Source organism: Myxocyprinus asiaticus, chromosome 1, assembly GCF_019703515.2.
Source record: "Myxocyprinus asiaticus isolate MX2 ecotype Aquarium Trade chromosome 1, UBuf_Myxa_2, whole genome shotgun sequence".
In the NCBI taxonomy this organism is placed as follows: domain Eukaryota; kingdom Metazoa; phylum Chordata; class Actinopteri; order Cypriniformes; family Catostomidae; genus Myxocyprinus; species Myxocyprinus asiaticus.
In genome coordinates, this window is record NC_059344.1 from 1,262,648 (window position 1) to 1,285,191 (window position 22,544).

Here is a 22,544-nt window from a genome sequence, read left to right on the forward strand (position 1 = left end):
ACCCAGTATTCTCAGGTTGATCTGTAATGAACTCTGAACAAAAGTTATAATAAAACATCTTTCAGTCCCTCCTGGTCTTTGCCCACCCAGTTCTCTTTTAGTGACAGAGGTATAGAGGGTCTGGGTCAGAGGTTAGCCCTCTTCAGAGGGCTTCGAGTTGGTGTGATTTCACTGGACGATTATTTTTGGCGATGCTTCAAGCAGCCGCTTTAACCTGCAGACACTGGAATCCCTCCCACACTTCAAACACAGTCAACACACACACTGTTTCATATAGCAGGCCACTTACTGAACACTGTGCAGTATATTTTTGTAAAAATAACAAGTGAACAGTATGCGTGATTTCATTTCAGACAGTACTATTTTTGCTATTTTGTATAAAAATGTTTGAACTTTTGGCAGTCTGATCAAATAACTAGAAGCACTGCATACATATTAGTGTAGTGTTTTTGAAGCAAGCCGAAGTCTCACACTAATAATACCTTTTCAAATCGACTGCAGGCTGCCAATGCAACAAAACACACACACACACACACACACACACACACACACACACACAACCCACTTTTTCATGTCTGTTGGCTTTATGCTTTCACAGGCCTTTAGTACATCATATAAAAACAGCTCGATTATAGTAAGGACATGTGTCTTCCCTCTCTCTCACTCTCTGTTTTAAAGCAAAAAGCAATTTCTCCGCTCATGTGGTGATGTACAGTGTGAGCCGTTAAGCGGGATTTACTGTCGACCCCAAACGCCATTAGAGCACATCCACTGACAGCTGCATCTGTGATGCCGTATTCCACGACGACGCGGCGAGCGCTCAGATAACTGCATGACACCCGTCCTGACAGCCGCAGAAGATACGATTTTACGTATTTACATGCTGAGAGAACTGCGCTTTGGTGTAGACAGACAGAGAGAGGGACGGGCGGGGGGCGTTGGCAGATATTTTGGATCGTGCTGTAAAATCCCTTTAGTCGTCGTGGTAACACCCTGCACACAGATCCAATTATAGACAGCATCTATGGGATGCAAATGTCACATCCTGTAATCACTGGCCCACTGCATCCACCCTATACAGTCACAGGAGTTACTGACCAGGTAGTGAAACTCAGTAACTGCTTGTTTCACATTTTTAATATTGTGAATGGCTACGATAAGTGATCAGTTGATTACAGTAAGTTGTTTGGTTACAATTTACAAAACGCATGTATTCGTTAACATCAACATAAACTATCAATTATTAATCTAGGTGCAAGTTCATTTCAGCATATGTTGAGTATGTAAACAATAGTTAATGCATTATGAGCTCAAATCGTAGTTTTATAAATGAACATTATCTGAGATGAATAACTGCTCTAAAAATATAATGATGCGTCTGAATGTACATGATACGTATTGTAAGTGTTACCGGTTGTTCAGTGGCCAATACCAATATATAGACAGCCACTATAAATGTCAAAATAATGAATCAAATGTAATGAAAGACAAACGAAGGGTTTGTGTTTAAAAACTGTAGACTAAACAGTTTTTGTTTTTTTGCCATTATCTTTGTCTTTTGGCAAAAATGTCTTTAAATTTATTCAATATTTCAATTTGTCATATTCATTCATTTTAGTCAATCTCACTCTGACTAAAATGGCATATTATTTATAGATTTTTAGTCAACAAAATGAACGTTTTATTTGACAATAATGTGCAAAATGACAAAAATTTGACAAAATATTCATATATTTTATACTACTCAAACATATTAAAGATTAATATGTAATTAGTTGAGCTCCTAAAATAAATACATATAATGACAAATGAATTCCTCACGTTTGCGTTATGTTTATGCATTCTGACTAGCATGTAAATTAGTTCAAGTTCATCTGTTCATTTGCTCGTAATATTTAATCATTAAACATCTCAGTGTGTGCTGATGTCAGTGTGTCTTTAAACTCTCTCTCTCTGTGACATCAGCTGTTCATGTTCAGTTGAATCATGGGATTATCACCACATCCAGATTTGTGTTATTTTTTTGTATTTTTTTTTTCTGCTCTGTTCTGTGACCTCATCTTGTCCCGAGAGTGTGAGACACATGAACTCTGACCTCCATGCGATAATGCACTTGAACCGTAAGAAAAAACTTGTGTAACCACATGTCTTCCTCTGCTTTCTCTCTCTCCCTCTCTATTGCAGCACCACCAAAGTTCTTACGAACCCCTAATGATCAAACGGGCGTTCAGGGCGGCGTTGCCTCATTTATCTGCCAGGCGACGGGCGACCCACGGCCCAAGATCGTGTGGAACAAGAAGGGGAAGAGAGTGAGCAACCAGCGCTTTGAGGTATTAGGTCTATTGTTCTGATGTAAAATGCTCGACAAAGTGAATGCTAACGATAGCCACACCTCCATTAAGCCACTCCCACTGCTTTAATTACACCCGCCCACTAGCAGTCAGCCATTAACCATATTCTCCAGCTATCACCATGCATGAATATTCATGTCACAATGTCCACACTGGACAAATCATTGTCTTTATCAGTATTTGTGTGGTAAAAAGATCTGAACATCCATATAACAGGAGATTGTCACAGAACACAGTCATATTTTACTCCAAATTCAGAAGAAACATATAAGAAATTACATTTAGCATTTATAACATTTTTAGGGCAATTAAGAGTCAATATTTCTACATCATAGCACTCCCTTGGCACTGCCTTTAATTTTCACTGGTTTTAATAAAAATAGAAAAAAGAAATAAACTTTGTCCAACAGCATCCATTTTTGCTGTATTACAGTGACTGTGTTACAGTAATGAGAATTAACTGAAAATAATGTCACAAAACATCTTGGTGCTTTTAAAGGTAGGCTTCATTTTGGATATGCAAAATATAATTTCATATTTTGTTAATATCGATTTGGGGTTAAATATGGTTTTGTGAGAATCACCAATAACAAGAGAAATGAAAACACAAAATTGTATTATTTGATTTTTAGAGAATACATTACAGATTGAATTACATTTTCATGCCCCTTTATTATTATTATTATTTTTACATAAATCAAACTAAATTAAGTGAGGTTTATTCTTAAAAAAGCTTAATTAAAAACTGCTTGTTTAGATTAATGTTTACATATTTCTACTGTAAAAAACAAGACAAAAATACTTAAGAAAAGGATTTAAATGACCTTCATGTGGAAGAAATGATGGATTGAATGCAACTACCGCCAAACAATCACCAATAACTAGAGACATTAAATGTACAATTCTGTTTTTAGAGAATATATGAGAATGAATTGTTTAAAAATATCTCATTATATACTGTATAAATAAAATTAAGAGAGGTTTATGCTATAAAAGAAATAAACGGACTAGATAGGTAAAGCTTGACAAAACAAACTTTGATGTTGGCTCGATAAAGTCTTGTGTGAAAGTATAACACTAACTAAAAGAAAAAAGACTGATAGACAGACAGAAAAAAACCAAGATAAACAAGACACAAATACTTGAGGAAATGATTTCTTTTGGCATGTGATCATAAAAATGATGAAATGCTACTAATGTCAAACGAGTGTTCCTGAAAATTTGTTTTCTTCTCAGTGCATGTTCGCAGGTCTCGAGTGTGTTTATTTATCTGTTTTCGAATCGCCACCTCGGCCGAGCATGATAAAGAAACGCATCACGGCCGATCACAGATTTTATTCATTTCTCTGTCATATTTTGGCTTGGCCGTCTTCACTCTTGTGTTCAGCTAATCTATGGATGCTTATCGGCCGAAAGACCCTTTGGGTGCTCCATGTCTTTTGCCTGCAGAAACTGAATCTTATCTGCTTTCATCACATGCTACATGCTACCAACACGCCAGCTAATGTGCTAACGTCACCTCCGCTCTTACATTTCACTAATAAACACTGTTTAACAATTTCAATTTCTACTGGGCTTTGTTAGCTGCCTCATTCACCTGAAACTCATGCGAGTGAGTGCTAGCGTGTGGTCATACGCGCATTTCTTCGTGCGGAAAGTGACAGTGAAAAAAATGACGCAACGTATGACCACTAAAGTATTTAATCTTTAAATCGGAGAAGCTGTCCTGGTTGTTTCTGTGAGTATACATCTACAGAGTTCACCGATGGCTGTGCCATCAACTAAAACTGTTTGTTAGCGTCTTTGTCTCGTCAGTCCAGAGTGAATCGGTCTTTGTCAAGGCTAATCGACTGTCCACTGTCGTCCGTTCAAAGACTTTTGTGCCTGTGATGTAACATCAACATTATCCGTTTCATGTTTCAGTCAGCTTTAAGAGTGGGTGAGAGTTATCTCAAAACACAGTTCGTTATTTCTACATTCTTCAGGTTACGGCAAAGCGACTTTCCCATTCTTAAAGCGAAGTGGCCAATCAGGTTTTACTTGTGAAACATCGAGTTGAAGAATGAGAATTGCCTAAACGATACCATAAAATTGCAGTTTCATTCACTGAGCATTTGAACAGTCATGATATTGACCTTTTAAAGTACTAGAAGAAACTACAAGCACACACTGCCAGACTGAAGCCCGTCATCTTTTCATGATTTTAGTCTGTGATAAGCAGAACCAGCTGGCAGCGCATGCCCGTCGTAGACACTCTTCTAGTGTGCACACATGTCAGGCACTTTCCCAGTAGTTGCAGACGCTGTGACAATTTTCAGACTTTTTTTGTAACCTAGCCAACCTGTCGTCAGGTGTGTGCGTCTCAGACAAGCAGCAATGAGCAACAGATAATGAAATTGGGCAAGGCAAGAGCGCAACTAGCTCCTCTCCAATCGCTGCACCTTTCCTGCAAAAACGACCGCAAGCAATTTCCCCGTGTTTGTTGACATGTTGTAAACCCTCACGTTGAAGTCGGGAGCTGCATGATCTTGGAATTGGGTGCGATTTAGTTTAAAACACATGGCAAGCTCGTAGAAATGTAATATTAGAGCACATGTTTGTTTCACAAAGAAATGAATGTAATGACGTTAAAAATGTCATGTGGTGTAACCATCGAGTAAAAGTATTAAAATACTTTCCTTGCACCTTGTATACATGAGAGTGTACACGACTTCATCATGAAGTTCCAAAAAGTTTTCAAACATGTAAAAAAATTTTTTTATATAAATATATATATTTTTTTTTACAAATAACAAGTAAAGAATATCAATACATTTTCTAAGGGTAACACCGTGTAACAAAATGTGCCTTTTCATATAAATGTTAAGAACGCCGGTAAAGGTGTTTACTTGAAATTAGGTTGTGTTGATGTATAAAAGAAAAACCATTGAAGACGTTTATATGACGTAACATGTTGTCGGCTAATTAAGTGTAATCACTGTAAGATTGTGGATGTAAAAGCGTTCATTGATCCTCGTACAGTCTGCAGTCAGTTAAGCGCTCACAATAACGTTGGAGTCTTTAAAGTTAACGTGAAGTGCCGCTCACAACCCATTTTACTTCCATAATCTGACCAAGCGATTGGATGTCACTGGAGTTGATTTGATCGTGAAAAGTGGCCGTAGGATGAGAGGCAGAGAACGTTATTACATTTTGATGAAAGTTTGCGAAGACAAAGTTTTTATTTTTATTTATAATAACGTGCACCGATAATCATGCACGGTAACATCAGAACCTGTACTAAGAAAGTTCATATTCTGGTCACGTGTTTTGATTTCATGTTGATCTTAATTGTGCGCAGGGTGACAAGTGTTGCAGTGTGCGCTTGGCCTTAAAGTGAGAATATGCCAACAACTGCAAATCTGACTTTAGACCTGAACCAGACTGTTTCAGTGTCCTGTGTTCTTACTGTCTGACCTTATCAGGTTCCCTAAATGAAAGATCATCTCTGAATGAGCCACGATGTCTCGATGTTGTTCGTCCAAAACTCTGTCAGGCGCGACTGTGTGTGTGTGTGTGTGTGTGTGTGAGCATGAATATCTGTCGTCAACTGAGCAAAAAAAACTCGCGTAACTCATTGTGTCTCTCGCACCTGTAGGTAATAGAGTTCGATGACGGCTCGGGCTCCGTGCTGAGAATCCAGCCGCTGCGGACGCCTCGTGATGAAGCCATTTACGAGTGCGTCGCCTCCAACAGTGTTGGGGAGACGAGTGCCACCACACGACTCACTGTTTTACGTGGTAGGTAGACCATATCAAGCGCTAACCTTTGCTTTTCCCCTTCCAGCCTCTGCAGGTATGTCAACTTTATACTTACTTTTTTTTTGTTTTGCTTGTTCACAATTTGAATGTTTATTTTTTCTTAGCCAGCCGGGGTTGTTTTTTTATCAGCGCAGGTCGCCAATGCAGCAAACGGTGGGACAGCTTTGTATGCTTGTGTTATATTCTGTCTTGGATTTTTTTCTGCTGTCGATTTAACACATGCATTCGGTGCTATTAATTACATAAAAAATAATGCATTAAAAAATGTATGCAAATAATCATGCCGCCTGACTGTAATAAGGAATGTTCACCTGCATGTTTTTGCGAGTCAGCAGGGGGCAGTGAGCGCAACTCCAGCTGTACATACACAAACACACTCACTGACAGCAGACACACAAGATGAGGATGCATTCTTGCGTTCAAACATAGCTGGACGGAGAGCAGCTCCGAATGTAGGGGCCTCGAGATGTGTTTTTCTAAGTTTCAAACTACATTTAACTCGACACAGCGAGTTAAAATCCCTGTGTTGAAGATGCGACACAACCAAAGTGAGACGCTCTAAAAGCATCCGTCTGACCCATGTGTACATGGACACGTCGTTAGAAAAGCCCTTATAATAATTCTGTCTCAGACAGATTGAGGAATTCAATTGTTAAATTGATTGCTGTGGACTGTAGGCCAATGATAGGCCTATGTTCAATAATATGGAAATAAACAATGGGTGCGTTCCTTTCCGAATGATCGTCCCTATGCCCTGTTCCCTTTGAAGACTTTGCCATCCACTCTGAGAGCTTTTGAAAGGGTAAAAGGTGTGTGGCTCAAAAATAAGGGTAATTCAGAACTCACTTTTATTGGAAATTCAGTTTGAAGTGATCTTACAGCATGCCTACCATGATTGTTCTCCCTTCAAAGTGCCCTTCGGAGGGTGTTTTATCCCGTCTTAGTTTTAATTTTTGCATTGCCTTGTCAATGCTTTACTCGTCTGCCACAATAATGAATGCATTCTAATTATCGGAACTATTATTTTTATAATTATTTAAATATAATTATTTATCATTATTAATCACTAAACTGTATATTGGTTTATTTTTATCTTGATTTATTGTAATTCAGTTAATGAATCGACAGATCATGTAAGTAATTGGATTACACATTTTAATCAATTGACTGCCCTATTTATTTATTTATTATAATGTTTTATATTATTTTATTATTTTAGATGTCATAGGTCACCAGTGCAGCACATGGTTGGACTGTATTTGACACTTTGTATGCTCGCTTTATATTCTGTTATATCTGTATTGTTTTCTTAGTTTTGTTTGTTCACAGTTTGTATGTTTTTATTTCGTATTGGCCGGGTGGAAATGTTTTTTTAGTTAGCGTAACTGGGTAATGCGTTCTATTTTATCTGTTTTGTTTTTGTTTTGTTTGTTTTTTTTCGTCTTGTTTGCTTGTTCATTATACTGTATATGTTTGTTGTTGTTTCTCGAGTTATTTATTTATTTATTTTTTGCTAGCAAATGTTTGGACTGGATTTGACACCTTTAATCTTTGTTCTATTCTGTCTTGTTTGTTTTTGTTTTTTTTTTTTTCATTCTTATTTGATTGTTGGTCGTCTAGGTATTTTTTTATTTTTAGATTGCTTAGTTTGCCAATTAAACAAACGTTTGGCTGGATTTGACACTTGGTACACTTGCATTGGCTTCTCTGATATCTGTTTGAATGTTTTTGTGTTTTTGTTTGCTTGTCTGCTGTGTGTTTGTTGACACATTGTTACGAATAATCTCTCGACTTGTAATTGAGTTTGTGTGAGAACAGAATTTCAGGATTGTAGCAACAATCAAAGAGGCCATTGATCCTGTTGGGCTTTTTTGCTTCTGTTCATCCTTTGTTATGTTTGTTTATTATGTTTTATTTATGTTAATTCTTTCTATTATGCTTGTTTGTTTATTTGTTTTTGTTTCTTGTTTCTTGTCTACGGGTTGATGTTTTTAGCTTGCACATTTCTTGTGTTTCGTGCCAAGAGAAGTGCCTGCTGATGGAGGCTGGTAAATGGAAAATCTCCTTCAGCCCTCACTGACCTTGGAGCTTTTTAAAGAGGGTGATTAATATTCGAATTAGCAGACGGGCTTTCCCACTCACTAGCTTCAGCATCATCAATATAACTCTAATTTTATGCTACATTTACAGCATTCCTCACAAAGTGGCCTTGTAAGGTCTTGTTGGACGTGTCAGACTCTGCATGTGGACGATTGCAGAAGTTTCTAGAACACGCCAGAGCAGTTTAAAATGGAGGGAAAATGTCTGTTTCTGTGGTGAAACTGCAGTCATAACCATGCCAGTGTTCTGAAAGGCGTTTAAATGACTTGTCATGAAATGGTGCACCGACTGAACAAGAGAGAGGAAGATTCAGATCAGGATTCAGCATGCACTGAAAATAGTTGGAGAGGAACTGTACGGTATTAAATCTCTCCAAATCATGTCCCATTCCACCCCAAAATAAAAAAAGAAATCTTACATTTTACATTAAGAAAATTTAAAGTCCATTAAAGGAATACAGCATTTACTCATGTCGTTCCAAACCCATCTGACTTTATTTCTCCTGTTAAATACAAAAGGGGGATTTTTGAAGGATATCCATATAATGAAAGTGAATGAGAATTTAGGGCTGTCAAGCTCCAAAATGGCAAAAACAAAGTCACTCAAGTGGAACGGACCACTTTTATGGAACTTGAAACTATGTCAATTAACCACATTCTCCCCCCATATTCTCATTACTGTAATGTGTCTGCAGGATTTCTCTCTATTATTTCTTTATATTTTTCTTTTGATTTTGGGGTGAAATATGACATAGTGGCAGATTTCACAAGATTCTTTTGTTTGGTCTGATGTTGTGACCAAACTGCTGGAGCTGAAATGGATGAAATGAGAATGAATATGTTTTTCCATCTCCAAACATTAGCATCCTTACAGCCCACATTTTCCAGCTCTGCCTCTTGCTTTTTTTCCGCCTTATTTTCTCTTTGCTTTCGCTCTTTTGTGGTCACATCTGTTGTTGCAGGGAGAGAATTGCTGTTTTCAGCTCGAGCTGATAAAACCAGCAACACAATAACACACACACACGCACGCACGCACACACACACAGGCGCATGCCAGCTCGCATGCAGACCGCAGCAAGGCAAGAGCTCAGTCATGAGGAAAAGTATGGAATACTAGCATACGGTGCAGTGCATACTGCTTACTGTTTTCAATGGTATGTAAAACAGTATGCATAAACATGATAAACACTCCGTACAGTATGCACTACATAGTGGTCACATGACCTCATCAGGGTGCATGTGTGTGTCTTCCAGTTAACATCTCAGAAATAAATACGGTTATTTTGCAGTTCTGACAGTCAAGTCAATAATGAGATGAAAAATCTGAAAACTTTTTCAAAGAGTACTCATGTATACTGCAGAAATAGTAAGAGTAGTATGATAGTACACTGTTCTGAACACAGCATCTCTCAGTCTCACCTGCGATGACGGCATGCATCTAAATGTTATAATTATAAACCGAAAGCCCTCAACAAATATTGAGCCATTAATATAAATGAAGGAGTTTTAGTAATTACTCCACATTGAGCCGCTGGGCAATGAGTAATAACACACAACTAAAACATATTCTGCCTTAAGATATCAGGCTGCAGCTTTCGCATTAAAGCGCCTTTGCTTTAGTTCAGTCCTCACCACCTAAAATCGTCCCATTGGAGCGACTATGGTGTGTTTTATTGGAATATGGGTCATGTCTAATTCATGAATGTACCCACTGGAGCGGGCATAGTGCGTTCGCTCCTTTCACTGAGCGGGAACTTCAGGCTGATGTTTGCCAACAAGGTCACGGGCACAATGCATTATACATCGAAGTAAACAGCAGATCTCTGGCTGGAGAGCTGGATATAATGTTGGTGGCCGCAGGTGCTCGACTGTGTTTCAGTGTGCTTCTGAAATACATTGGAGGATGTGAGAAATTAGCTGTGTTCATCTTACACTTTGTCTCTTTCTTTCTTTCTTTCTTTAAAGTCCACATGAAATGAAAATCACCCGAGCTTCCTTTCTGAATACACGTTTCTGGTCTTAGAGTAAATTATTCACCAGTGCACATTGTTCTGATCAGAAAATCCTGGTTGTAATAACTCGATCCGCTTCTGAACGACTCTCCTTTAAAGCTGATGTCATCAAGCCCTCTTATTTTTCAACAACCTGTCATTTACAGGGTTTTTCCTGGGTCAAAAAATGGTCTGCGGTGGTGACTGACATATACGGTCATCCACATGCATGAAGTTGGTTTGTAACTTTTTTGCATTTAATTAATATATAACAATATAACTTAATTGCACTTCATGCTTACATCGTAAAATAGTCATTTTTACCATCTACATGTATGAAACCTTTTGAATTTAATGTAGAATTTGTACTTTATTTTTGAAATAATGTATTTATTTATTATTTATTGAAATAATGTAATGTATTTATTTTTGAAATTTTACTTTAAAGTGTGATGTGAAATCAAGGCACATATTTACGCAACATGAATATTATTCATTTTGTTTTTCCGGCCCGACATTTCACTTGGGCAGCCGCCATACCATCAAGTCCCGCCCTACATTTTTGTTTTTTTTTCTTGCTTAATATCCTGTTTCTCTCGGAACTACGTCACATTGCAAAAGTAAAATAGGTTGCAAACACCGTTTCAAGTTGTCTTTAAAGCTGATCTGAGTGCAGTGTTTTTGACCGTTTTAAGTAGGCTTCAGTACAAAAGTTGTGCTTCTAGTTTAATGTTCTCCCATTTTTAGTTTCACAAGGAAAAAGAGGAGAACAGGGCATCCAGAATGAACTTTTAAAGAATCGTTCACTTAAAAATGTAAATTCTGTCATTATCTTTGAGTCTTCCTGCAAAACAATAAAAACAGAGCAACATCAACTTCACGTGTAGGCAACAGGTTGGGAGATAGCTTTGAAAAACGCTATCTTTTGTACTTTTAGATATATTTGCGACAGTAATTGTTTTATATTTAACAACTTCGCACAAGGCATAAATAATTATTGCAGTTGCATTGCCAGCATTTGCAGAAAATGCATCATCTGTAGTACGGGATAAAGAATTGAGCTGGAAAAGTAAAGAAGTGCCACAGACACGCCGGGACTGGAAGGGCTTTAAATTACCCTGAGGGGGGAATATTAGCATCAGACTTTGCCCTCGGGGACAGAGGAACATCAGAGAGATGAACTGAGTTCATTAGGAGTGCAGTGTGCTGCGAGGATATGATCATTAATGTCGGTTTGTATTCTGGATATCTGGAATTAAAGTCAAGACATGACTCCAGTTTCAAAAACAATCAATTGCAGTGTCCCCAACGAGTATTTGGATAATGAAGACACCTTAAGATTACCTAACAAAACAATACAATGACATTCAGACCTTTTTAAAGTTCCAGATGGTGTTTAGTACAACTTTCACCGCTCAGACTTTTGTAATCAAGAATGATTAATGTCTGTCTAGCACTAGGAAAACGGTCCTGCACTCAGAAGCTTCCAAAACCGCCGCAATGTCATTGAGGGATCGTTAAACAGCTGGTTTTCCATTCGAGTTTCCATAAACTTCATGGCATTGCAATGCAAACTGATTCCCACTGAGGTACTGCACAGCAGCTCCAACGAAAAGCTGGTGAGATCATGAAAGATGACGTAAATGGGAAAGGCTATTTTGTCTCGTTTCTCACACCCTGTAGTTTAGGTGTCTAGACAAAGCCTATTTTATGATAATCCGGAAATATCCATGCCAAAGCCAGAAAGCCGGCCCATTTTCTAAATGCACTTAGAGGTGCATCAATTTACTCTGACACTTGTTAATGTGACTGTCACTCAACTTTTGCCTTAAATGCACGTATAATCTTCAGTCTTTGCTGGCCACAGGTGGAGGAAGTCTGCTGCGCCGTATCTCCAAGCATAAATTAAAATCCTGACACAAAAACAAAAGTGTTGACGATCTGTTCAAATCACCTTCCAGACAAATCGCTGCCTCAGCGGTCTCGGCTGCTTTGACTGAGGCTTGTTCATGGACCACAAAGAGAGGACGTGGGGAAATTGCTGTGCCTGTTGTTTGGTGTTCTGACAGCACTGTTGAGGTGACGGGGTGCGCGGGACCCTGAAGCGAGAAAAACTAGTGGGGCACAATGCACTTTAGTTTACCACAACGCCTTATTGGTGCCAAGACCCTAAAGGCTCATTGGAGCTTTCAAACGTGTCCTGGAGTCCTTTCACCACGCGAGCACTTTGCAAACGTGCTGTCTTATCTCACAACCCAGGTGAACTCTCCTTTGAGCTGAAAAACAGAAATGTTGAAAGAATTGGAGCGAGGGCCTGAGACAGCACATAAAGAGTTTGCGCCTTTGTTCCACTCTTGAGGAAGTTTGTGGAGCGAGCTTCACAACATGTCCCCCCCTCCTTCCGTTTTAAATTAGCACCAATGCTATTCATCACAGAAATGGAACAACAGATAATGACGAGTTATTTATTATGATATTTAAAGATAGAGCCAAACGTGCTTAGACATTATTGATCTTGCCTGCTGAAAATTTCCTCGTTAGTAATTAATTGACTAGAGGGATTCGGTAATTGTACAGTATGAGTTCGGGGAAAAAAACTCTAAACATCAGCATGTCCGCTCAGAAGATGGATGGAATTGAGTGTAGAAGCGTAATATTCTGTAGAGACTTTTAAACACTGATAAATCATGTGTTGGCCGAAGAGGCCGAGCGCTTGTTGGTCTAAGTGAACGTAGATATCGATCCATTCAGATGGCTGTGATATTTTCTCCATTAGCATTAACTCCGGAAAGCTGGAGCTGTGCTTGGTGGATTTGTGGGTTATTTATTTGTAGTGCATTTGTTTCTCTAGAAACAAATACTCTAGAATTAGCCATCCAAGCAGCAAATGAAAACTTATTGTGTTTTTCCGACGTTCTTTTTTAATTGTCGCACCTTTAGTAAATGGTCGCAAATGCGACATACAATTTTTTTTTTTTTTTTTTGTTTTTTTGTTTTTTTTACAGTAATAGTTTTTAAAATTAGTCACTGCAGTCACTGTGTTTCCTGCAGCGATATTCTGCATCTTTGCATTGTGTTGTGCTTGTGGCATAAAATAACAAACAGTGCGAACCACAATGTATGATTCATGATTGCCACTTTAATTATTTTTTATTTATTTATTAATTTATTATCCCCTTTTCTCCCAGTTTGGAATGCCCAATTCCCATTACTTAGTATGTCCTCGTGGTGGCACAGTTATCTCAATCCGGGTGGCAGAGGACAAGTCTCAGTTGCCTCCGCTTCTCAGAGCATCAATCAAGATCAATCATCTTATCACGTGGTTCGTTGTGCATGACACCACAGAGACTCACAGCATGTGGAGGCTCATGCTACTCTCTGCGATACACACACAACTTTCCACACGCCCCATTGAGAGCGAGAACCACTAATCACGACCATGAGGAGGTTACCCCATGTGACTCTACCCTCCCTAGCAACCTGGCCAATTTGGTTGCGTTGGAGACCTGGCTGGAGTCACTCAGCACGCCTAGGATTCAAACTCGCGATTCCAGGGGTGATAGTCAGCGTCAATACTCGCTGAGATACCAAGACCCCCTGATTGCCACTTTAATTAAAACTGAGTAATTATCGGGCCTCATTCATGACACGTGCAGGATAGATTTATGTGTAAAATGTTCATAAAACCACTCTCGTTGCATGCAACAATTTATGTAAGAATGTTTTAAGCAATTTACTGGAATTTGCTTTGGGTTTCAAAAATGCCATAAAATTGTTTGATGTGTTGTTAAATAAAAATTTTTTAGATGTAAACTGTACGCTGAGCGAATGTTTGAGATTGTGGCTTTACAAACAATTTACTGGAATTTACTTTGTGTTTCAAGAACTGCATAGCAAAATTGTATGATATGCCGTGAAATTAAATGTTATTTGCCGAAGTAAATTGGACGTTGAGATGGATATTTGTAGTTGTGGCTTTTACGAACAATTTACTATCATTTGTTTTGGGTTATGAAAATTTAGTAAAATGTTGTCGAATGAAATGTTTGGCCATGTAAACTGTATGTAGAGGCGAATATTTCACATAACGGTTTTACAAACAATTTACTGGAATTTGTTTTGGGTTTCACATTAAATTTCTGGATATGTTGTGAAATTAAATGTTTGTAAACTGTACATTAAAGCAAACGTTTGAAGTCACGACTTCACAAAAGATTTACTGGAATTTACGTTAGATTTTGTTCTGGAAACTGTGTGAAATTGCCGGAAATGTTGTTAAATCAAATGTTTGGCAATGTAAACTGTACAAATTGAGGCAAACGTTTGAAGTTGCGGCTTTACGAACAATGTACTGGAATTTGCTTTGAGTCTTGAAGCCTGTTTAAAAAAAAAAATCGCTGGATATGTTGTGAAATATAATGTTTGCCGACAAGGTTTGGCGATGAAAACTGTATGCTGAATGTTTGAAGTTTTGTTGAATCCTCATCTGACTTTGTGTATCTGGTTTGAGGAGGTGCTAATGGATTTGCAGAGGCATTTGCGAGAGTGAAGAGCTCTTATCTGATGGCTTTGATGCTCTGCACACTGCAGTCATTTTCTGCTGGATGAATCGCCTCCTCCGGGTCGCCCTTAATTCAACTAATGATATTCTTGAGAGGAGAAGCTCTCCACGCCATTGTGCAATTATAGCCAAATGCAGCTTCGCAGGGCAACACACGTGAGAACGTCAGTCTGAACAAACTGCCAGCAAGAAACCGGCATATTCACAGAATAGTTTTAAGCTGATTTCACAGGAAATATGCAAATATGGTCATATATTTTACTGTATTTGCCCATTTTCTGAAGCGTTCACTAACAAAAAAGATCCAAAACCGTTTAATGGGTACAGCATGGTTTTTGGACATCGACCAATATAAATATGGTAATTATTCAAAGTTATATATGCATTTTGTTCCATGTTAAAAACAAAACAAACCAAACATTGTTCTTAGTGGCTTATCTAGTGTGCTCAAGTGTTGTCCGCATGTCAGTTTACATAGAATAACCCAATGATTTCAAGTCTCATTTAAACATACTGTAGTTTTCTTGAGTTGATGGATTTTTTGCATAAGCTGATTTTTGGTAGATATCAGCATATTGTTGTGCATGCTAAATGTGTGTGTGTCACATAAGGAACAATTCAACACAAATAATATTTCAAACTCAAATCTATATTTCAAATTCATTTAAAAATTATTGATTTGATTTACTTTGTATGAACTAACATGAAACACATAAACATATTACCTGTTAAATGCCTTTAACAGTGAGTTATGTAACTGCTGCACACACACACACACACACACAAGGTGTTTTAAAGTTTAATGTATGATGGGGAATCCGCTGAGGTGTGAAGGAGGATTCGCAAAATAAACCCACCAATGACAACACCTTTAGTCAGCAAAAGACCTGCCGATCAGCCACCGTTAAAACCAAATTAATTATCAAAGCTCAGAGGAAACGAGAGAGCGAGCAGCATCTATCTGCTGTCGTAGAGGACGGAGAGAGAGAGAGACGCTTTTGTTGTCTTTCCCCATCCTCGCTCCTTCTCCGGGAATCTCCTCTCATGCTCATTTGAATCTCGTCAGCGTTTATTCTCCGTTTATTTCACACCTGCCGCTCGCTGTGACCTCGACGCGTCTGTGCTCAAAAGCAATTCCAGCGGCTGCTGCGAGCAAACGCTTCAATCCCGACCAATTTCCACAAATTAACTTTGTGTTCACGGAGAATTACTGCGAAAGCCTCTTCTGCAGAAACAAAGGAATTGAGTGCAATAGAAGAGGACATGGGCAGATTATTCCCGGATTGATCCCACTCCTGCAGAAAGACAGATTGCTCGCTCGTGTCAGCAGCGCTCGTCATTCTGTGAAACATCTGATGTGGGGATTACAGACATACAGTATATCATATTTATCATCCACACAGATGATGTGTTCTGACAAAGAGAATTAATTTGGGTCTGTTTTTGGACACTGTTACTAAAGAAGGCTGAAAGGCCTGTGTATGGAACATTTCTAGCAAACTAAAAATGGGGTTCCCACACCTTTTGACAAATTAATGTTGACAAGTGAATTCACTATAAAAAAATATGTTAAATGTTAAAATATCTGAACTTAATTAAAAGAGGATACATTCACTTGAGGAGCAAAACTGTGTAAGATATTAAGGTGTGTTTTCAGAGGTAATTTTTTTGCTAATTGTTTACTTTTTTCTTTCTTGTTTTCAGCGTATGCTTCATTCAATCTTGTTAGATTTATGCCTAAAAAGAAAAGAAAACTTTTTCCTTTTTTTTTTTTTTTTTTTTTTTTTTTGCAGGAAAATGTTTTTTTGTAAGATTTTTTTTTTCTTTTTTTTGTTTTTTTTCGGATAAGGATTTTTAAAAATCGTTTCAGCAGATAAAATATTTGAGAGCTGGGCATACCTAGAAAAAAATATTTAATAAAATAATAATAATAATAATAATTTTCCACTTTCTAAGACTTTCCAGCTCTGGAATTTTTTTTATTGATTTTTTTTATTTTTTTATTCATTAATATTTCTGATATTACAAGATACAACTAATATTAGGTTTTCCATGACTGTGGGAGCCCTGAAAAAAAACTCAAACCAGCCCATCTGGCACCAACAATCATCCATGTGATTATCTAATCAGCCAATCATGTGGCAATAGTGCACTGCATAAAATCATGCAGATACGGGTCAGGAGCTTCAGTTAATGTTCACATCAACCATCAGAATGGTGAATAAATGTGATCTCAGTGATTTGGAGCGTGGCATGATTGTTGGTGTCAGATGGGGTGATTTGAGTATTTCTGTAACTGCTGATCTCCTGGGATATTCACACACAACAGTCTCTAGAATTTACTCAGAATGGTGCCAAAAACAAAAAACATCCAGTGAGCGGCAGTTCTGTGGATGGAAACGTCTTGTTGATGAGAGAGGTCAACAGAGAATGACCAGACTGGTTCAAACTGACAAAGTCTATATATATATATATATATATATATATATATATATATATATATATATGTGTATATGTGTGTGTGTGTGTGTGTATATATATATATATATATATATATATATATATATATATATATACATATGTATATATAAGGAAGACCACACACACACACACACACACTGACGTTGTGGATTTACCTGGCACATGATGAAAGAGTCTCCCTAGTCGTCCCACACATAGACGTGTGTCAAGCACTTCGCACGTACACACACACACACACACACACACACACACAGACAGCAGAGGTGGGCAAGGCTTTCAGATGTGCCTGTATGCGTGGGCGGGGCTGAGCTGTTGAACTTCCTGCTATTTATTTCCTCTGGCTATGCCGCTTTCTGTTGCCTCAGTTTCTTTGAAATGTCAACTGTATGAAAACCATTTGTGGGTTGATTTCAGCTAGAAGTGTAACACTTTGTGATGCTTTCAAAACATTTCTCTATTCGACTGCATTGACTCAACCAACACTGTGAGTTTGTGGTGGGACTATGTACTTCTCTGACCAATGACAGACAGAGGAAACGAAAACAGTGATCATTTCTGCAGTTCTGTTCAGTGATGGTCGTTGTGCAGAAATTACACATCTCAGCTTTAAGTACATTTGTGGAAAATTCACCACCACCATGCTAGGATACTGTGGGTGGTTGCCAAGATGTTGCTATGCCTTCTTCAAGGGTTCTGAGGGTTTTTAGGCATTACCATGTGGGTGCCAGGGGGTTCTAGCTGGTTGCAAGGGTGTTGTTAGGTGGTTACTGGTGTGTTGCTAGTCTGTTTCTAGGGTGTTGCTGTGTCATTTCTAAGGTGTTCTGTTTGGTTGCTAGGGTGTTGCTACGTGGTTGCTAAGGTTTTCTGACTGGTTTCAAGGTTGTTGTTAGTTGGTTGCTTGGGTGTTCAGGATGGTTGCTAGGTTGTTCTGGGTAGTTAGTTGGATGTTGCTAGGTGGTTGCTAGGGGGTTGTATCTGGTTGCAAGGGGGTTGTTAGATGGTTGCAGGGTTTGTGGGTGGTTGTTAGGGTGTTCTGGGTGGTTGCTAGGTGGTTGCTTGAGTGTTTCTATGTGGTTGCTAAGGTGTTCTGACTGTTTGAATGGTTGTTGCTAGTTAGTTGTTAAGTTGTTGCTAGGTGGTTGCTAAGGTTTTCTGACTGGTTGCAAGGGTGATTTTGGTGGCTGTTGGGGTTGTGGGTTGTTGTTAGGGTGTTTTGGTGGTTGCTAGGATGTTGCTAGGTGGTTTCTTGGGTGTTCTTGGTGGTTGCCAGGATGTTCTAGCTAGTTGCAAGTGTGTTTTATGGTGGTTGATAGGGTGTTGCTAGGTGGTGGCTACAGTGTTCTGACTGTTTGCAGGGGTGTTGTTTGGTGGCTGCCTGGGTTGTGGGTTGTTGTTGAGGTGTTCTGGGTGGTTGTTAGGGTGTTGCTATGTTGTTGCTGAGGTTTTCTGACTGGTTGCAAGTGTGTTGCTAGGTGATTGCTTGGGAGTGCTGGATGGTTGCCAGGGTGTTCTGTAAGTTTGCTAAGTCAAAAGAGTTCCACCTCCAAGTCTTATATTCTGGTCTCTGGTAGAATGTTGGATGTTTGTGGCTGTTTATCATCTGCCAGGTGAAAATCTAAAGTGTTATCTCTTAATAAAGTAACAGCATACCTCTCCTGATTTGAAGAATCATTCATTCATTCATAATTCAGCAATAGTTATAGTGATGCTTGACTAAACAAACACATTAATACTGTTTAACACACATTTGAGTGTATAATCAGAGATGGGGTGGTATTTCAGGAACGTTGTTTGGTGCAGATAAGAATGAGTTGATTACAGCTGCTCACTAGTGTGCATTCTGATCCCTGTCAAGGGTCGTCGCATACATCTCAGGAACGCAGCCCTCGAAGGCTACTCACAAAATAGCTGTAATCCCACCTGGAATTCCAGGATTTCAGGAAGTTGGGAATGCTGTCATGCCCCTCGAACTGTCTCACTGCTTGAGGCTTCATTGATTCTTGTGACATAGGACAAAATATGTCCCACTTGTCCTAACATGTCCTACCTGACATTAGTTATTAGAAATTAATCACTAGAATGTTCTTAACACTAATTGATTAATTGATTGATTAAAATTAGGATGTTACATTATCACTCACTAAAACAACATCAGTCCTATTAAGTTTTGCAAAAACATAAATATTAATATGTATCTTTAAAGAAACATTACTACTAAGTTCAAACAGAAGAGGTTAATTAAAAATAATACATGAATACAAATATTTTAAGGTTTCACAGGTGTGTTCCCACTTTTTGTCAACATTTTGTCATTTGTTGTTAGATATTTATTAAAAAACATTTATTAAAAACAGCTTATGTCAAAGTCAGCTTTCCTTCTGAATGTATTTGTTTCCATATTTCACGTGCTGTGAGTTCAACAAGGCCACACAGACTCTGAGATTTGTAGCTTTTTATAATTCTTTATAATTAATGTATTTTCTGTCATATCTATTAGAACAATTTCCCATTTTATGTAGGTCCTGTTAGCAGTAAGCAACACCAGAGAAACAATATTAATACGTTACAAAGGTAATACATGTGTGATTTGCAAATTATGGATTTGTCAACACTGTTAAATTTCCTGGAGCTGACAGTCAATTTGAAATGAATAATTTCCAAACTTAATCAAAGCTCAATGCTACAACCCCAATTCCAAAAAAGTTGGGACAGTATGAAAAATGCTAATAAAAACAAAAAGGAGTGATTTGTAAATTATACATTTTCAATACACCCTTTGCTATATTGAAAACACTACAACTAAACATTATATAATGTTTTACCTTGTAAATTTCATAGTTTTTTTTTAATGTACAGTAGGGGTGTAACGGTACACAGAAGTCACGGTTCGGTACGTACCTCGGTTTTGGGGTCACAGTTCGATACAAGTTTGGTACAACAGGAAAAAGCAACAAATCCCAAATGCTAGGTTTCTTTTCATTTATTTTGAACAGACAGTAGTGCAAATTACAGTTTGTTCCACCTAGCGGCATTTAGTCCCCCCTGACGTAGCTGGTAGAGTACAGCCTCCTTTAGTGTATTAAGCAGTAAACAGAATGCACTCTTGCATAGGCCATATTTTTTTGTAGGGTTGGTAAAAAACAAAAGGTATTTGGTCACAATCAGCTACAAAACTGAAAAGCATCTCTTGTGTTATAAAAGTACAAAATAAATAGAATAATGAAAAATAAAACTTGTGCATTAGGAGAAGCCATTCTTGTTATGGGTTGGTGCGTAGATGGTCTCTTCTTCTTCTGCTCTTTTTCCTGTTGTGGCGGTTAGCAAACAGTGTTACATTACCACGCGCACCCCCTTCTGGATTGGAGTGGATCGCCTGCGACTGACTCAGATGTATTCTTCATCTGACTGCATACCGAACCATGACGTCAGTACCGTGACGGTTTGGGATGAATACATGTACCGTTACACCCCTAATGTACAGTCATTTCAAATCAGATGATTGCAACACAATTTAAAAAAAGTTGAGACAGTCGAGTGTTTACTACTGTGGAACATCACCATTTCTTCTAATAACACTTATTAAGCATTTGGGCACTGAAGACACAAGTTTGTTAAGTTCTTCGTTGCCGTATTGTGCGCTTCATAATGCGCCACACATTCTCAATTGGAGATGGTCAGGACTGCAGGCAGGCCAATCTAGCACCCACACTCTCTGCTTATTCGGCCAGTATGTGGTTTGAAGTTGTCCTGCTAAAAATACCGGGAGATGCCTGGAATAGACGTGCTGGATGGCAGTATATGCTGCTCCAAAATTTGTACATATCTGTCTGCATTAATGGTGCCCTCACAGATGTGCAAGTTACCCATGCCATGGGCACTGACACACCCCTGGGACATATGGACACTGGCTTTTGGACCTGACGCTGATAACAGCTTGGATTGCCCTTTTCCTTTTTGGCCCGGAGAACACGATGGCTGTGTTTTTCAAAAACTATTTGAAATGTGGACTCTAGTGACCAAAAAACACTGTTCTACTTTCCATCTCGATGAGACCGAGCCCAGAGAAGTCGGCAGCACTTCTGGACAGTGTTGATGTATGGCTTCTCCTTTACATAGTTAAGTCTTAACTTGCATCTGTGGATGCAGCAGCGAGTGGTGTTGACTAACAAAGGTTTACTGAAGTTATCCCAAGCCCATGTTCATGATATTTATTAAAGATGAATGCCATTTTTTAAGACAGTGACATCTGAGGGATCAGAGATCATGCGCTATCAGAAGTGGTTTTCGTCTAGCCCTTTACGCACTGAGATTTGACCAGATTCCTTGAATCTTTTAACTATATTGTGCACTGTAGATGGTGAAATGCCCAAAATCTTTCCAATTTGTCTTTGGGGAACATTGTTCTCAAAGTTCTGGATTATTTGCTGAAGCATCTGATGGCAAATTGACAAGTCTTGAATGATCCTTGCTCTTGAAGGACTAGGCTGTTTTTGGAGGCTCCTTATGTACTATGACACGATTGCCTCACCTGTTTAACATCTCCTGTTTCACATCGCCTTGTTAACTCATCAAATTGTTATAAGTCTTAAATGTCCCTGTCAACTTTTTTGGAGCATGTTGCAATCATCTGATTTGAAATAACTGTACATAATAAAAAAAAATTAAAAATTAAAAAATAAAATAAAATAAAACATAATATAATGTGTAGTTGTAGCACTTTCAATTTAGCAAAGGCTGAATATAATTTACAAATCACTCCTTTTTGTTTTTATTAGCATTTTTCATACTGTCCCAACTTTTGGAATTGGGGATGTAGACTTATCAATATTTAAAATAAATATTTGACATGATAGTACAGCTGTTTTGTATATATGAGTGATAAGCAATAAAAACAACAGATTTAGTGAGAAAATGGGAAACTTTCTCTCGTTTGTAATGATTTCTTCAGTTCTGTTACTTGTTTTGTCCCAGTACTCATGAATCAGGATCTTGCGAAATGCCCGTCTGCTGTCAGTTTTTCCATGGCGTGTGTGTGATGGTTTTCCGAGTGCTCCAGTCTCACTGCCGTCACTTCAGAGGTGATGGCAGACGCTCGATAGACTTTATCAGTTTGACAGTCCAGACGATCAATAAGCATTTACTCTCAAGGGCTTCCATACAATCAGTGCGAATGCCGCGAGTGATCAGAGTCCACGAGCAGCACTTCCTCGCTCAGATTTACTGCACTGACTGCCAGTGTTCAGCTTCAGGCCTCTTAAAAC

At 38.5% G+C, this 22,544-nt stretch overlaps 1 protein-coding gene across 49 annotated transcripts in view; it reads left to right on the top strand.

Annotated features, from left to right (window-relative positions):
- LOC127441315 (receptor-type tyrosine-protein phosphatase delta-like) overlaps positions 1–22,544 on the top strand; it is a 157,078-nt gene that overhangs the window by 17,043 nt on the left and 117,491 nt on the right. For 26 of the 49 annotated variants that reach the window (XM_051698838.1, XM_051698871.1, XM_051698907.1 and 23 more), the window contains exons 2-3: positions 2,185–2,330; positions 5,989–6,130. In XM_051698838.1, the coding sequence (XP_051554798.1) occupies positions 2,185–2,330; positions 5,989–6,130 (288 nt within the window). Of the gene's footprint in view, positions 1–2,184; positions 2,334–5,988; positions 6,131–22,544 lie in introns of all 49 variants that reach the window. The other 23 variants (XM_051698611.1, XM_051698700.1, XM_051698630.1 and 20 more) reach the window with 1 other exon arrangement.